Raw genomic sequence first — 16565 nt, 5'->3', positions numbered from 1 at the left:
GGGCTGCACCGGGAACGGGCCGGGGGGGTGGGGGCTGCACCGGGAACGGGCCGGGGTGGGGGGCTGGACCGGGAACGGGCCGAGGGGGTGGGGGCTGCACCGGGAACGGGCCGGGGTGGGGGGGCTGCATCGGGAACGGGCCGGGGTGGGGGGCTGCACCGGGAACGGGCCGAGGGGGTGGGGGCTGCACCGGGAACGGGCCGGGGTGGGGGGCTGCATCGGGAACGGGCCGGGGGGGTGGGGGCTGCACCGGGAACGGGCCGGGGTGGGGGGCTGCACCGGGAACGGGCCGGGGGGGTGGGGGCTGCACCGGGAACGGGCCGGGGTGGGGGGCTGCATCGGGAACGGGCCGGGGTGGGGGGCTGCACCGGGAACGGGCCGAGGGGGTGGGGGCTGCACCGGGAACGGGCCGGGGTGGGGGGGCTGCACCGGGAACGGGCCGGGGTGGGGGCCGGTCTGGACTGGGAACGGGCTGGGGGGGGGGGGGGGGGAGCCGCACCTGGGGTGTCCCGGCCAGCGTGCACCCAGCTTCCGAGCAGGATCCTGGGCTGCACTGGGTGGGAGCCCCAGGTAACGGTCAGGGCGGCCCCAATCTCCCCCAGGGGAACCCTGCTCTTCCCCGGGGAGACCCAACCTCCTCCCTGGAGGCAGCTGCCCAGTCCTAGACCTGGTCCCCGTGTCAGCACCCAAAACCTTCCCGGCGGCCCCGTGCACCCCCGTCCGCTCATCCCCATAACCACCAGCACCTCCTCAAAGCCGGGAGGAACCCAGGCGTCCCCAGGGCTGGCCTCCCCCGGGCACCCTGGGGACCCTTGCCCAGCTCGGGGACCCTCTGCAGGCTCTGCTGGGGGCTGCCGCCCTCCAGCCCTCCCGGCCAGCCAGCGGCCCCGGGGTCAGACCCGTCCGCAGGGCAGAGCCGTGGGGTTTGTGGCCCAGGTCCTGCATGGGGGTCCCAGCGAGGGCAGCACAAGAGGATGACGTGGGGCAGGCAGGGGCTGAGCTTGCCCCAGCGGAGGCTCCGGGGACACCACCACCCCAGGTGGGGCGCCAGGCTCGCCTGGGGCTCCAGGCCGTCACTGCAGGGTGCTGTCGGCCTGGCATGGCCTCGGCCCATGGGAGCACGGGAGCACCTTCACTCTGCGGCAGCCACAGTGGGCGCCAAGGCGGAAACAGAGTCCTGACCCTCGACACCTTCATCGTCCCCCAGCAGCTGGCACTGGAGAAGTCCCTGCGTCTGCAGGGGCTGGAGCACCCGCGCGCCTGGCGGGGCGGCCGTTTCGCTTCCTGCCTGCCCCGGGGCTCAGTCCTGAGGCTGCCAGTGCGCTGGGGACAGCGGGGAGCCACGGGCCACCTCCCCGCCACCACACCTGGGGACAGTGGGCACCCATGGGCCACCTCCCCGCCAGCACACCTGGGGACAGTGGGCACCCATGGGCCACCTCTCTGCTAGCACGCCTGGGGACAGCAGGGATCCCCTCTGCCAGCACACCTGGGGACAGTGGGCACCCATGGGCCACCTCCCCGCCAGCACACCTGGGGACAGTGGGCACCCATGGGCCACCTCTCTGCTAGCACACCTGGGGACAGCAGAGATCCCCTCTGCCAGCACACCTGGGGACAGTGGGGACCCACAGGCCACCTTCCTGCCAGCACGCCTGGGGACAGCCAGGATCCCCTCTGCCAGCACGCCTGGGGACAGCGTCGGCTGAGCTAAAGCAGGGCTTGTCACAGCTCTGATGATGCCAGGCAGCCAAGTGCACTTAGACTAAGTGACGCTAAGAGCAGCCTACTGGGAGGATGGCAGCCTGGCTGCAGGGCACGGCTAGTGCCAGGGACATGTGAGGACATGCAGGGAGGTGCCTGCTTTGTCCCTGCTGTGCAGTCAGGGTGGCACTGAGGGGTCGAGGGAGCCAGTGCGACCCCAAGGTGCCTGTCCCCTGCAGAGCAGGGCTGGGGCAGCAGGATGGCAGCTCGCTCTCCGTGACTGGGAGGAGGGTGGGGATGTTGCTTCCTATGCTGGGAGCCTCAGTGCGGCTGCAGGCATATAGATGTGTGCATGCAGGTATGTGTGCATGCACAGTGTGTGTGCAGGCATGAATACCTGTGCACGCATGTCTGTGTGTGTGCAGGTGTGTGCACACACGTGCACGCATGAATCTGCATGAGTTCGTTTATGCATGTGCATGCACATAGGTGTGCATGCATGTCTGCACATGCAGCCATGTATCTGCATGCATTTATGCATGTGCACACACGTGCACACACGTATGGGTGTATGCAGCCATATGTGCCAGTGTGCAGCCCCATCTGCGTGTGGGGACACCTACCTGCCTGAGCATGCATGCGAATTTACCCCCGTTCAGGGAATTTTCCCCTGTCTCCACCTCTCCCATGGGTACTGCAGGCCCTTGGCCTCGGAGGGGTGGGGTGGGGAAAGCCCCCTGCCCCGGCTGCAGAGCCCCAACACCATGGTGGGGGGCCTGCGGCCAGCTGAGGGTGCTGGGGCTCCGCAGTCCCTCCCAAAGCAGGGCCCCGGGGGCCGTGACGGCAGCAGGGGCTGATCCTAGTGGCACCAGGCGGTGGACGGACGGGTCTTGTCCAGGGCAACTCAGCGGTGGCGGCGGCGTTGCCCTCAGAGCCGATTCGGTGGCTACACCCAGGGACAAAGGTCCTGGCTTCGATTTTAAGCAGCTGCCCTTAGTTTTGCACAAGGCTTTTATGGTCATACCGAGGGGTATCCTCGACCCCATCTACCTGAGCAGCACAGCCAGCTGTGGGCTTTCAAATCCGGAGTAACTCAGGCTGGGGAGCCCATGCAACAATGACTTTTGCTCTTTTTTGGCCCGTTTCTCGGTGCTCGCCCATCGGCTCTGGAGAGCCTGGAGCAACGTCGGGGCCGCCCCATGGCTGAGCGCCGCGGGGCCCAGCACAGCAGAGGGAGTGTTTCAGCGTTTTGGGGATGCAGGGACTTGGCTCCCTCCCTTTTTTGACACGGGTGACCCAGCACCCGACGGCGTCACCTCCTCTTTCGGCCAAGGCTTTCGCCGGTTGGGGAGCTGCAAAACATCCAGGCTGAGCCACGCGCCTGCGGAGCCTGCAGCAACGCCACGCGTTCGCCGCTGTAAACAGCGGACGGGGGCCGGATCCACCCCAAAATGGGCTCCCAGCCCGGCAGCCAAGCTCTGCCCTGGCGCCACGTCAGGTCCTCGCCCCCCCACCGAGGGGAGCTGCGTTGGCAGGAGGTCAGCTCCGGCCGCGGGGCTCGTTCGGGGAAGCTCCTGGGGGGGAAGCGGAGCGTGAAGCGGTGCCTCGGCGCACAGCAGCGCCCGCCGGCCCCGGGGCTGGGAAGCGCTTCTGCCGTCCTGCCCCGGCACGGGGCCGGCGCTGTGCGGGGGCTGCTGTGCAACAACACGTTACGTAACACCCAGGCAGCAAGCGCCACCGCCGCTGACTAGTCTTAATGGGAGGATTACAGGCTGGGAAAGAACGGCTGATTGCATAAAAGAAAGACGACCGAGCGCCGGAGGTAAAGGCCGCCCTCCGCCTGGCTCCACGCACGGCGCGGTGCGATGCAAAACTCCCTCCACGCACTCAGCAGAAACAAAGCCCGGCCGCGATCGCTCGCCCTGCGCCCGCGGCGTTGCTATTTTCTGCAGCCGCGGGAGCGATTGGGAGGGAGCCCGTGGAAAGCAGCTCGCGTTCCCGGCCGCTTAGAGCACAGCACGTGTCCCCGTGAATCAGCGCCGAGGGCACGGGCGCGCTCCACACGGGCTCTTTGCCTGCAAACCCGGCTTGTTTCCCAGTGAGTCATAGCCAGTGGGCCCGAGACGCCATGGTGAGCGAGCAGAAAGCCTTAGTCACATCTAAGAAAAGGCAAAAAGGGTTGAAAAGCTGCTTTTCGGCTTCTCCTCTGGGTCTTGAACTTTTGCACCAGGCAGAGGGAGCGTTTCCAAGCGCTACGCCATGGCCGTGTGGGCTGGAAATACATTGCCTTGGGGGCTTTTCCCGGAGCTAAACAACCTGAATTTGGGATGTGGAGCTTGATGTTGAGGCAAGCTCCCCAAAAACGGGAGAAACGCCAGCCGGCGGCAAGGAAGCGGCGTTCACGTGGGGCCCGAGGGCTGCGAGCGGGCACAGGAGCCTGCACGGGTCTGCGAGGTGAAATGGGCTCCCACAGGGCATTCCCGGACCCAGCCGGCTCGTGGGCGCTGGTTTTCCGCCGTCGCCCGAGGACTGCAAGCAGAGCCAGCGTCCTGAACCCTGTCACCGGCACGGCCCCAAACCAGCCCACAGCCCCGAAGCACCCCCATACCCTAATCGCCCCATGTCCCCAGGGCAACCCTCATCCCCTAGGCACCCCCCATACCCAGGACATCCTTTGCCACCTCACATATCCAGGGCACCCCACGTCCTCACAGCACCCCCATCCTTAGGCTACCCCATGTCCCCAGGCCACCCTGCGTCCCCAAGGCATGCCCATAGCCCAACAACCCCCAGGCCCACATCCCAGGCCACCCCTGCCCTGTACCGCTCTGGTCCCAGGCCGGTCATGTCCCCATAACATACCATGTCCCCAGGCCACCCTTATCCCCGGGCCCCTCTGTGTTGCCACGCCAGCCTGCATCCCCACAGCACCCTGCCTTGAAGGAAAGCCCTTGGAGCAGAGGGCGAAGAAGCCCTCCAGCACATTCGCATCTTGCAGCCTCACCTTGAAGGCTTGGGGAAAACCCACAGCCCAAAATTCTGCCCCTTCTTTACACCAATAATGAATAAAGATTAATAAGAATTAATAACAATCCATCGCCTTGTGAAACCCAGCTGTCCCATGCCCCTGCAGGCCTGCAGTGAGCCCCCTGCCCTATGCAATGGGACCTTGCCTATTGCCTATTGCCCACTGCCCAGAGCCCCAATGCATTGTCCTGGAGCGTTGCCTCAGTGCCCGGGTGCATGGTGCTGGTGCATTGCCCAAGTGCCCCCGTGCATTGTCCTAGTGCATTGCTGTGGTGCATTGCCTCGGTGCCCCAGTACACTGTCCCAGTGCATTGCCCCGGTGCCCCAGTGCATTGACCTGCTGCATTCTCCCACTGCCCTGGTGCCCCGGTGCACGGTGCCGGTGCATTGTCCCAGGGCCTCGGTGCATTACCCACCCGGTGCATTGCCCTGCTGCATTGCCCCAGCGCCTCGCCCCAGTGCCCCGGTGCATGGTGCTGGTGCAGTGCCCCAGGGCCTCGGTGCATTAACCCGGTGCATCGCCCCGGCGCCTCGCCGCGGTGCAACACCGCCCCGCGCGCCGCCTCCTCGAGCCCGCAGGGGGCGCCGCGGTGGGAACGAGCTGGGCGCCCATTGGCTGCGGCGCGCCGCGGGGGGGGGGGGGGGGGAGGCTCAGGCGCTCTCCAGCCATGAGGGGGCGAGCGAGCCGCGCCGTGACTGACTGCGGCCGCCGGGCGAGAACGCGGCGGGGCGGGGGGCGACGAATGGCCCGTTTCGGAAGCGGCGAGCTGATTGGGCGCGCCGCGGCGGGGCGGATGGAAGGCGCGCGCCGATTGGGCCCGCGCTCCCCTCCCCTGGCCGCACGCGCACCGCTGCCGGGGCCGGGCGCGCGGCGCCATGGAGGAGGCGGGCTGCGGGGCGCAGTTCCGCGCCGCCGTGCGGGTCATCCAGGGGCTGCCCCGGAGCGGTGAGTGGGGGCCGGGGCTGCGGAGGCGGCCGCGATCCCGGTCCCGGTCCCGGTCCCGCTGAGGCTCCGTCGTGCCGCAGGTTCCTACCGGCCCTCGTACGAGGAGATGCTGCGGTTCTACAGCTACTACAAGCAGGCGACGGCGGGGCGCTGCCAGGGCCCGCGGCCCGGCTTCTGGGACCCCATCGGCCGCTACAAGTGGTAAGGCCGGGCCGGGCGGGGCGGGGGGCCGGTCCGCCCCTTTGCCGCCGGTCACCTGGCGGTGTTGTCGCCCGCAGGGACGCCTGGCACAGCCTGGGGCGGATGTCCAAGGAGGAGGCCATGGCCGCCTACGTGGCCGAGATGAAGAAGGTGGCCCAGAAGGTAGCAGGGGGGAGCAGGTCGGGCTGGGGCCAGGGCCACCCTCCAGGCCCCTCGGCGAGCTGTGGCTCTCCCCAGGTCATCGACACGGTGCCCATGGACGAGGCGACGCAGGAGATGTTCGGGTACTTCGAGCCACTCTATGAGGTGATCCGTGACATGCCCCGGCCCCCTGAGGCCTTCTTCAAGAGGAAGGGGGGTGAGTGGCAGCCGCTCTTCCCCCAGCACCCAGCGAGTCACTCGCTTCTCTGCCGTGCTCTTCTCTTGGCGCCCGTCACGTCGCTCCTGCTCTCGCCTTCTTCCCCTGCCGCTGCTCACCCCTGCCCTGGCACCCAGCACAGCCCGCGCCTAGCTGCCCTGCTCTTATAGGAAGTGGACACACCATGTCCTTTTTGGCTTCCCTGCCATCGAGCAGGTGCCGATGAGGTGCTTATTTGAGCATCACTTTTACCCAGGTATCTCTTCAGCCTGGGCTTTCTCTCCCTGAAGATTTGGGGAGAGAACTTAGGACTTGGCTCCTAAATGTCCTACGGTCCAAATCCATGTACTATCCCTCATTGTAGAGCAGTTGAATCAGCTGCAGTTTAATCTCCTGACAGCTGGGCTGTCCTTTTACTCCGTTAGCCTTGACTCTGGCCCACCTCTGGGAAGGGCAGGCTCTGACTGGCTGTGTCTACCAGGCCAGGTCATCTGACGTAAGCAGCTGGGCAGGTCTGCGTGTTTCTGGATGTGGAGAAATTGGGGTTGAGAAACAGTATTACTGAGATCTGAGGATGCTGAGACTTCCTTGTTCTAGAGAGCTCTTCTCAGGCTTTCCAAGTGTGTGTCTATGGTGACAGCTATCTCGTGCTGAGAGGCTGTTAGGGACCTTTCTTACCTCTGGAGCAGAGTCTTCAGCATATCTGACTTGCTGCAGGCAGAGAGCTGTGCAAGCAGGGCTACTGTGAGCTCTTGCCCAGTTAGCTGGTATTGGTGCCTTCCCAAATGCTGGAAACCTTGATCCCAATCAGCTTGGTGAACTTTTGTGGCAGACATGTTTGTAGCATAGCTGTTTGTGCTTCTGACAGCTGCTGTGCTTGGGCAGAGGGTCCTGATCTCTGGCTTTTGTTCACCTTTCATCCCCTGTCTCCTTCCTTTCTGCCCCATCAGTCTGGTCCTGCTAAGCAAAGAGCCTGAGCAGATCCCCCAGCCTTGGGGCGAGCTCCCGAGGCAGTAGTGAAGGGCTGGGGAGGGGGAGACTTGTGTGGAGCCTAGCTGGGCACTGAAAGCATGCTGCTTGCCCCTGGGGGGGGCAGCAGCTTTACAGAGCAAGAAGTGTTTGGGTGAGCAAAGAGTTTCACTTGGTTGTCTTTAATTGAGAGGCAGCCATGAGGTTTTGGAAGAGGATCTGCTACTGATGAATGAACATGCAAACTCCAAATTTGAAGCTTTGGCTGCGTGTAATTTCCAGTAGAAGACTAGCTCGGCAGTAGATGAGCTTTGGGGTGTATTCAGAGCAGGTATAAACTGTCCATGCTTTGCTAATGTTGCAAGAGCTCTGACAAACAGACTCGCTACCAGCCTGTTCCAGGAGTCTGTCCTGCCCTGTACCCTTTCTGACAGTTACTGTCGCCCCCTGCTCCAGAGAAGGATGCCAAAAACCTGTTGCCTATAGGAGGCATGCTCCTTAGCCCCAAGGTATCACTTGGCCTCATGATTGCTGGTCCTTCCCATGGTACCCAAGCGCTCTTGTTCTCTACGCTGGAGCTGAGTTGGGTCCCATTAAAAGATAAATAGGCTTTATTTTTCTCTGGAACATAAAAGCTCGGTCTAAACTCCTAGTCATTACCCATTTTGGAGCGTCATCCTGTGCTGGTGACACTTACAAATGAGAGTCTCTCATTTAAGTCTAAACCTGATAGTGTCTGCAAAATAAATAAAGCCCAAGTGCTTGAATCATGGTTTAAAATGCTGAACTACTTAAACTGCTGAGTCATTTGTGTTAAAGGTTCTAAACCTACCTTGAGTGTTTGTGCTATTGCAACTTTTGTTAATGATAATCTGGATGAGAAAGGTGGTTTTAGATGCTATGGCTGGTAGGTGCTCACACAAGTGCTTGAGGGGAAACCAAACCATGGCAGGTAGAGGCCCTTGAGAGGCTGCGTAACTTCCCTTGCCTCAGAGGACAGAGGTGATGCACAGGGCAGTCAAAAGCCAGACCTGTGTTTTTACAAAGTCAAAGTACCACGAACTCTCACTTGGGAACCCAAATTGTGAGTGATTTAGGATTCAAAGAGATCTCCAGTTAACAAAGCTTTCACAAGCATCTTTGTATGCATAGGCCAAGATTTGAAGCAACTGCAGTTAAGCACTCCTGCCCTGAAGCATAGGCCAGATGTTGCTCTGCCAGCTCTGCAGGCGTGCGGAGGCTTGTGTTGGAGCCAAACTCTTCTTAGAGCAATGGTGTGCAAGGTGACAGGACTCTGCCTGTGTCTGACCCCTGTGCCTGCGCACGGCAGGCTCTGGGATCTCAGTAAACTTGCTGAGGAGGGATCTGGGGATAGGAGTTGTCCCTGAGCCCTGAGCAAAGCAGCCTTCATGCTAACTGCTGTGCGCAGTGGTGTGATGACCTTCTGTGCCTGGTGGGGATGCAGTCACTGGGACTGGGCTCTGGGAGGTCCCACGGCCTTAGGCCTGTTGTGATTGCAAAGGCCCATTGGGAATAGCAGCCCCTCGGAGATGCACGGTCAAGGTGCTGGGCAGGGCAGCATTGCCACATACCTGCCTGGCCAGGAGCAGGGAGCAAAGTCCCAGCTGCTGGAAACACTACATGGCTGAACTTAACCCTGTGGGCTCTGCAGAGAGCCCAGGAGATGGGGAGGGCTGAATGCCCAGGGAGCACAGCTCCTCCAGGAGGGCTGGGGCCTGCTCTGGGGTGCTGCCACATCAGTGCTTCACTTGGCCTGCTGAAAGCCCTCGCGGTTGATGGCAACATGCATGCTGCCCAGACAAGGCTCTCCTGAGCCAGTGCTTCTTGCTTTGGTGCTTTGGCGGGTTTGGTGTGGTGGCAATCACCAGTCACTGTTTACCCAGCTGTGGGCCAGAGCTGATAATGGAGCTGATCCCTCTGCCTGCTGCTGCAGGGGCTTCGGGGCCAGTGAATCCTTTGCCATCCCTGGATAAATGAGACTGTCTGTACAAAGCAGCTCTTGCTGGTGGGTTGAGTCTGCAATGACTCCCCAGACTGTCAGCAAACGAAGCAGGCTCTCTCCTCTCCTGTAAACTGGTGAGCTAGCTGGCTCTCGTGTACCCTATCACCAGGGCAGGCAACACTGAGCAGACTGCTTGGGAACAGCCAGTCTCTGGGTAGGAAGGAAGAGCTTTTGTCGTTCCCCCCCCGCCGCAAACGGATGCTCCTGACAGGCCCGGTGGGAAGGTGGCCCTGATTCCATGTGTTCGCAGCCCAGCTGACAGGGAAGCAGTGCTGTGAAGAGGTGGCCTTGTGGGCTGCTTGGAGCAGAGGTGGGCAGACTGAACTGCGGGACCATCTGCAATGTTTTAATGCTGATCTACTCCCTCCCCTCCATGCAGGCAATCAGGAGCAGATGACTGACCCCAGCCAGGACGGCCAAGAAAGGAGCCCAGCTCAGGAGCGCTTGGAGGATGCCGTGCCTGGGGAGGAGAAGCATGGGGAGCAAGTGCCAGGTTGGTCTCCCTGGTGTGGCCAGCACCCAGCAGAGACCCCATGGAGGAGGCACAGGCCCTTGTGTTGGTGGAGGAGGAAGCAGCAGGGCTGGGCTGGGCCTCCATCCATCTGCAGAGCTGTTGGCTTCAGGCACGTCTGGTCCAGCCCTGGTTGCATATCAGCGTTTCACAAGTAACTGAGAGTTGTAGCTTTTCGTGGATCCAGCTCTCGGAGCCATTCTTGACCCCTGGGTAACCTTTAGCATGTTAGTTGTCTCTATGTTGCTCTTATTTGTAGAGAGAGGTCTGATTATGCTAAATTGCAGGGGGAGATTTGAGGGCTGGAGTGAGATGTGCTTTCGTGGACTGGGAAAATGTCCTGGAAAGTCGCCCTCCTGGGAGGGAAGTTCTCCTGTGGCTTGAGCCACTTCTACCCCTCTCGTTGTACCAGGAGTTGTGCAGAGCCCTCGTCCTCCCTGTGTGGGGCTTTCTCTATGTTGGCTAATGTCTTGGTCCTGATTTCTTGTACAGTGCCCTGCACACCCTCTCACCCACCTGCTGGCAGCTCTCCTGGGGAAAGCAATCTCTTTGTGCCTCCCTTGATGGCACGCAGAGTTCCTGGCCCAGAACATCCTTGTCTGGAGGAGCCTCTCGCTCTGTGTTGGGTGCTTCGGGGAGGAATTTCTCCTGATGCGTTCCCGGCCCTCCCCCAAGGAACATATATGGTCACAGAGCAAACGCCTGCTTCCAAACCATGGCAATCCTCAAGTGAATGTGGGCTGGGAACATGAGTGGAGCTGGGCAGCGTGCCTGCGTGCCCAGCTGGGTGTGCTGTGACCCAGGGTGCCGAGTGCAGTTGGCGTTGTGCGTATCACACCCGTGAGGTCTGTGGGGTGTTCGGCGCAGTGCTGCCGGGTGTTCTCAAATGCTGGACTTCGTAGACCTGAATGCCATGTCAGATCAACTGGGGCCTTAGATCCAAATTGGAAAGGCTTTATGCGATGCTTTGTGCTGGGATTTCCACCGGCTGCCCTTACACTTCGGCAGCCCTTTCCCCAGGTGGGAGCTGTGTGCAAAGAAACCTACCCTGAAATAGCACCTTGTCGTTTGGGGTTTGCCTGCCTGTGAGCAGGACTCTGCAAGCTGGTGGGCAGGAAAAGGGGAATTTGGTCCTTGGATTCATGGCCACGGTGCTGGTGCTAGTAACTGATCCAATTCCTTTGCCCTCTGTGCCTCAGTTTACTTTCCAGTAGTGAAAGCAATGCTGTGCTCCCTCATGCAGTGGGGGTAAAGCTTTTACATGCTCTGAGCCTCCCAGCTGCGGGATTCTGGCCTTTTCCTTGTGTCTTGCTTTGTGCGTGCCAATGTTGTCTTTCCTTGTGATCGTGCTGGGCTTCTGCTGCCGTATGAACAAGGCTGCTCCTGAAGTGCCTTTCTGTCGCACCAGCGCTGCCTGTGGCTGAGCCGTGTGCTTCCCTTGCAGGAGGTGGGCTGGCTCCTGCCACCGAAGTGCTTGAGGGTAGCCAGGTGACCAGTGACTCTGAGGGGGAAGTTTACTGTGATACCTTGGAGCAGATGGAGCCTGACCAGGTAACGTCTCTTGGGGCAGGACAGCCTAGAGGGAAGTGCTGGCATCCCGCTGCTAGCGTGAGGGAGGCTTCCCCTGCTGTCAGCCTTGCCCTGTCCTGGTCCAGCATGCTCTGTACAGGCAGATCTCAGCCTCTCCATACTGCTGTAAGCTCTCCCTGGCTCTGCACGCTCCTGTCTTCACTGCACTGGCATTGCCACACTGCTGCTCTGTGCTGCTGTCCCAGGAGCCTTGCCAGAGAGCTGAGGCTCCCCAAACATACAGTGCAACAGGGCCCTGATGAAGCAGTGTTGCTGCCCCGGATGCACACCGCAGAGGGGTCCCTGTGTCCCTGTGGCATTGGAGCCTGGTCCTCCTCACCGAGGGGAGGCTGAGGAGCCCTTGGTGTACCCCAACTGCTTCAGTGACACCCTTGGCCTCTCTTGTTCCTGCCGCAGTGTGGTTGCGGCTGGGCGCTGTGAAGGAGGGCAGCTGGAGGCTGTGCAAGGCCCGGCGCAGGCTGGGCTGGCTGGGATCCCCGAATGGGCCTGGATGCAGGCCATGCTGTGCCGTGCTTGCACTGCTGCCGCTTGCTCTCTGCTTGCTCAGCCTGGGCTGTTGCTAGCAGCCATCTCAGGTACCACCAGCAGTTTTGCATGTCAGGTGCTATGGTGAGGCACTGGGGACATGGTGGGCAAGAGGGAGGAAGCCACCCGGATGCCTGGGTTCTCTCCAGAGCTCCTCTGCCAGCTTGAGCCTGGGTGAACCGCTTCTCTCTGGGTTTCTGCTCTGTTGCCTTCCAAATCAGCTGATAACTTGTCTTGCCGTTGTGGTTTGACTTTGCTCAGCCTTGTGCATCCTCCACCACTATAAATGCTGCCGTTCAGGCCTCTGCTGTGGGATGGGGAGGAAAAGTACAGGGAGCAGGAGAGACTTAGGGCTGCTCGAGGCATCAGTGGCTGTCACAGCCTTGGAGGCCCGATGCGACTGCCCTGGCATGGATGTCGAGCCCCTAGGAGCCGGGTCGTCAGCCTCTCTTGCCTACTGTGCTCCCACAGCCCCAGGGGAGGTGAGAAATGGGGTCTCAGGGCCGTTCTTCTCTACCCTTGCACAGGCTGGGCAGCTGCTGGCCAAACAGGGTCTCTCCCTGAACAGCATCGAGGCTGGGCCTGAGCCCCCAGCGCCCCGCGCCGCTAGGGAGGGAGAGCGGGATGAAGGCAGAAGACTAGAGGGGAAGAGCAGCACTGGCCTCGCAGGCCTTGGCTCTGAGAGAGGTGGGTGCAGCGTTTGGCTCCTGCGCACCTTCCTGCTGCTCCGTCTCCATGTCCTGTACTCGGGGCTGGACGTCTATGGGTGTGGGGTGTCTGCATGGGGGCTGAGCAGAGAGGTGAGGGCTGTGACCCCTAAATGGGGGCAGAGTCTAGCTCTGGCACCTAGGGATAGTTCAGGAACCGTGACATCTGAGTGTCTCTTCTTTCCATCCATGTGTTTGTTCCCAGGCAGTTCGGTGTTCCACCGCTCAAGGCCAATGGACCTGGGGCTTATGGGCTGGGTTATAGGAGGGTGCATAAGCTAGCTGTGGGGTGAACTGGGCTGGGAGCTTCAGGTGACCTCTCCCCAGGCAGAGGAGAGGGTGAAAGTAGTCAGAGACAGGGCAGAAAGACCCTTGTGGCAACCTCTGTGGCTCTCCTTGTCCGCTGGATGCATCCCTGGGGTGTTCTGCTCCGGGAGAGCTTTGTCACCCCGGCCCAGAGGCCAAGCTGGACTGCCCCCAGGGGCAGCAAGACTGAGCACCCACTGCAAAGGGGTGGAGCTGTCACCTCACCTGAGCATGGCCCACCCGTTACGCTTATCTCCCTGTTAATGTTTCTGCAAAGCCTCCCAGGCTGCTTGACCTTGGGAGTTAACTTGTAACGAGGCCGATAAAGCCGCCATGGGGATGGCTGCAAAGCGACCCTGGCCTCAAGCAGCTCCCTCCTCCACCAGGACACTGGGAAGGGGCTGAGCTGCTCCCCAGAGTGCTGGAGCGTAGCCGGGCACCACAGCCTGGCTTGCATGTGTTGCAGCAAACACCTGCCTGTCTCCCACTCACAGCAAGGATTATTTGGATGTTTCATGGCCTGTAGCAAGGCTGGTTTGGGGCCTTTGCTGAGCTCGAAGGCCTGGCAGAGCTGCAGCACAGAGTTGTAGCTAAGCAGATTGGGCATCCTGCCTGGCTTTTGGCACCCTGCCTTTGCTGCCTTGCTGGGTGAGCCACGTGTGCCCGTGTGTGTCTGGGGAGGCTGCCCACCATGGTCACCACCACCTGACCCTGTGAAGTCAGTCTGTGCCTCCCAGGGCTGTGAGTGCTGAGACCAACCCAGCGCCTGGCTGGTGGAAAGGGATGCGAGCTGCCGGACTGGAAACTTGCGACTCATGCCAGGAGCAGCTGCAGCACGCGTGCCGAGGCTGGGCAGAGTTGGCATCATGCAGGGAGCCTGTGGTGTGGTGCAGGTACCCGATGAGACGTATCATTTGCCATTGGGTAACGTCCTGCAAAGGTGGCTGATGAATCCGTGATGCACTGGGGTTCCTGGGGGCTTTGTAGGGCCTCGATGCCAGCGTTAGCTTAAGCTGGTGCTCAGCCAGCCTATCCCAGCTGCTCCGAAGCAGTGGCATTACCCCTGCACCACATACGCTGTGTTACTGCCCTGCCGCCTTGCGTCTGAGCAGCACCTGCCTGTGTGCCCCACAGATCTGCAGCTCGCTGCAGGAGAGCAGGATCCTGAGCTGGCCCACATGAGCCAGGAGATGTTGGAGGAGCTGGATGCGCAGGTGGCTGGCACCGTCCGAGCCCTGCAGGATGACATGCAGCGAGTGCTGGAGAGGCTGAGCCAGCTGGAGACGCTTACCTCTGCGCAGGTATGTGCTGTGTCGCGTGAGGAGAGTGGCATGTCTTGCATCTACAGCTGCCCAGCTGGCAGGGCCATGATGCCTGCAGCCGTGTCACCAGGGCCTGGGTGCAGGCTGCGGGGCCAGTGCGGCTTGGCTCCAATCCCTGAGGTGAGCCTGAGGTGTCCCAGGTGCAGAGAGACCTCAGGGAGCCTGAGGTGTCCCAGGTGCAGAGAGACTTCAGGCTTTCATAACACATTTCAGAAGGGTGGAGGCTGGTGCTGCTCTGATCTGCCCCAAGGTGCGGGCGAGGACCTGCTGCCCCCGTGATTCCCATTGCCCCTGGGGTCCTGTCCTAGCTGTGCTGTCCTGGTACCTTGTAGGAGCCCTAACTGGTCTCAGTTATGGCTGTTCCCTCTCTTGTGGGGATGCAGTGGCTGACAAGGGGGTGCCCAGCCCTAGCTGCACCCAGAATCCTCTCCTCTCTTGCAGCTGGATGTGCCTGAGGCCGGTCCTGACCAGCTGCTTGCTCCGCAGGTGAGTTGAAGGAGGACACAGTGCTGCATAGCCCTGTCCTTGGGTGTCCCAGCAGCCCATCCTGTCCAGTGCATACCCACTGGGCAGCGGCTTGGCTCTCTGGCACCTGCTCTGACTGGACCTTGGAGATGCTGCGAGGTGGGGGGTAGATCAGGACAGTGGAGGGTCCATCAACTGGAGAGCAGGGGATGGCCCTGGGGATTGCATCCAGGCACCTGGGACAACCATCTGGATGTGGCAGGGGGCACGTGGAGATGGGGAAGATAGCCATGGAGCGAGGGATACAAAAAGGATTTTGGGGCTGTGACAGTGTCCTTCTGTGGCCTCCTTCTCAAGTAAGGGTTGGGGGACACTTGGTCTCCCCGAGGACCCCAGGGAGCTTGTTGTCCCTTGCACACCACATCTTTGTCCCCTCCACAGGCAGCGTTCCCGTGGCCCCTGGCCGTGTCCCCTCGCACCCTGCTCTTCCTTATCGCCTGGCCCTTTGTCGCCCAGTGGCTGCTGCACCGCTTGCAGGCCAGGAAGAGGTGACTGCCTGCGGCCTCCCGCCGGGGCCGAGCAGCCGTCCGGCTGCTGGCCGTGAGACCCGGCTCTGTCGCACGACCGCCGCCCTCAGCCTGCCGAGCGGGTGCCACCACTGATAATTATTGATTCTGCTTATCACGAGCCAGGCGAGAGCAATCGGATCAATGCAAGGAGGGAAGTGCCTCCCCTGCCCCAGGGAAAGGGTGACTATCCCAGGCCCGAGCTTTTTAGCTCGCCAGATGTGAGTCTGGGGCTGCCTGGAGTCCCTTTGCGCCTGCCCCACGCAGGGAGGAGGAGTTGCTGTGCACTGCTGTTGTCTGTTGCTCTCAGGGTCCCTCCACCACTGCAGGGATGGCAAAAGCACTTTGCACCCAGGGATACTAGCCTCCCTCTTTTGGGACGTACCATATTTAAGCACTGCTGCACCACGCACGGCAGGCGGCACGAGGGCCCCCTGGGCTCCCAGCCCACCAGGATGTGTGCGCCACTTGCAGCTCACGTGAGCCGAGCGTGTGGACCAGGCATCCCTGGCATAGAGCTCAGGGCTGCGGGAGCGATGCTGGGAGCCGCTGCCTGTCACGGGCCTGCTTTGCTCTGGCCCTGCGCTCTTTGGTAACGGAGGAGCAGGAAAGGGAGCCAAGCTGGGGGGACTGGCTTGGACAAGGACTGTCACCACTAGGAGCACAGCCTTGCCTATCGAATGGGAGTCAGGGCGTGTTCCCAGGCAGCTCACGGCTATCGCGTGCACTCGGGCTCGGCTGCTGCTTGTCACTGCGGCCCTGGGTGGGGAGGGTTGGGGACAGGCAACAGGGGAGTGCGCTGGCCCCAGCCTCCCGTGGCCGGCGGGCTGGCAGCTCCCTGATACCGCTTAATGACATGCTTGAACATCCAAACCTGCCCCAATTAAAGTTGCCTTTTCAGTCTAGCGTGGGCCTCTCTGTGCCGGTGATGAGCCCGTTTGAGCAGAGCACAGAGGGGGCAGCCAGGCCGCAGACCCAGGCGCCCCTTCCCCCCCCCCCCCATCACATCGGGCCAGCCCTGGATGTGGCTTGGCCCTGAGTGGAGGCCAAGACTTGTCCCCATCCAGGTGGTTGCAAAGCTCTGAGTCCCTCAAGTCCCCATGAGCCCACACAGGGGGGGTTCTTCCATGGGACAGCCAGGGAAACTGAGGCACAATGTGACACAGCAGCCACCACCATAGCCACCAGTGTTGGGTACTGCAGGGTGGCGGGGGAGGCCCACGTCTTTGGATGTACCTGAGAGCTTGGTGAGGCTGCTGAGTTTAAGACACCCAGGGCTGGCTCCCCCGAGGCTGTCCCCCTCCACGTGCAGGTGACTCGGCCTGGGCGCCGGTGGGACAAAGAG

General features: G+C 61.7%; 1 protein-coding gene across 2 annotated transcripts; it reads left to right on the top strand.

Moving 5' to 3' along the window:
* The first annotated feature begins 5550 nt into the window (after positions 1-5550).
* Positions 5551-16126, top strand: ACBD4 (acyl-CoA binding domain containing 4). Of its 2 annotated transcripts, XM_068919182.1 has the most exons (10): positions 5551-5677; positions 5758-5878; positions 5956-6040; positions 6116-6236; positions 9608-9721; positions 11184-11290; positions 12382-12541; positions 14002-14168; positions 14631-14675; positions 15096-16126. In XM_068919182.1, the coding sequence occupies exons 1-10, from the start codon at positions 5608-5610 to the stop codon at positions 15204-15206; spliced, it is 1101 nt and encodes a 366-aa protein (XP_068775283.1). In that variant the 5' UTR covers positions 5551-5607; the 3' UTR covers positions 15207-16126. The 2 variants fall into 2 exon arrangements, with proteins under 2 accessions (XP_068775283.1, XP_068775284.1); XM_068919183.1 differs by lacking the exons at positions 11184-11290; positions 12382-12541.
* The last annotated feature ends 439 nt before the right edge of the window (positions 16127-16565 follow it).

The sequence above is a fragment of the Struthio camelus genome, chromosome 25, assembly GCF_040807025.1.
Source record: "Struthio camelus isolate bStrCam1 chromosome 25, bStrCam1.hap1, whole genome shotgun sequence".
In the NCBI taxonomy this organism is placed as follows: Eukaryota; Metazoa; Chordata; class Aves; order Struthioniformes; family Struthionidae; genus Struthio; species Struthio camelus.
Note: the sequence above shows the minus strand (reverse complement) of the source record. Positions and strands in the feature narration are given on the sequence as shown.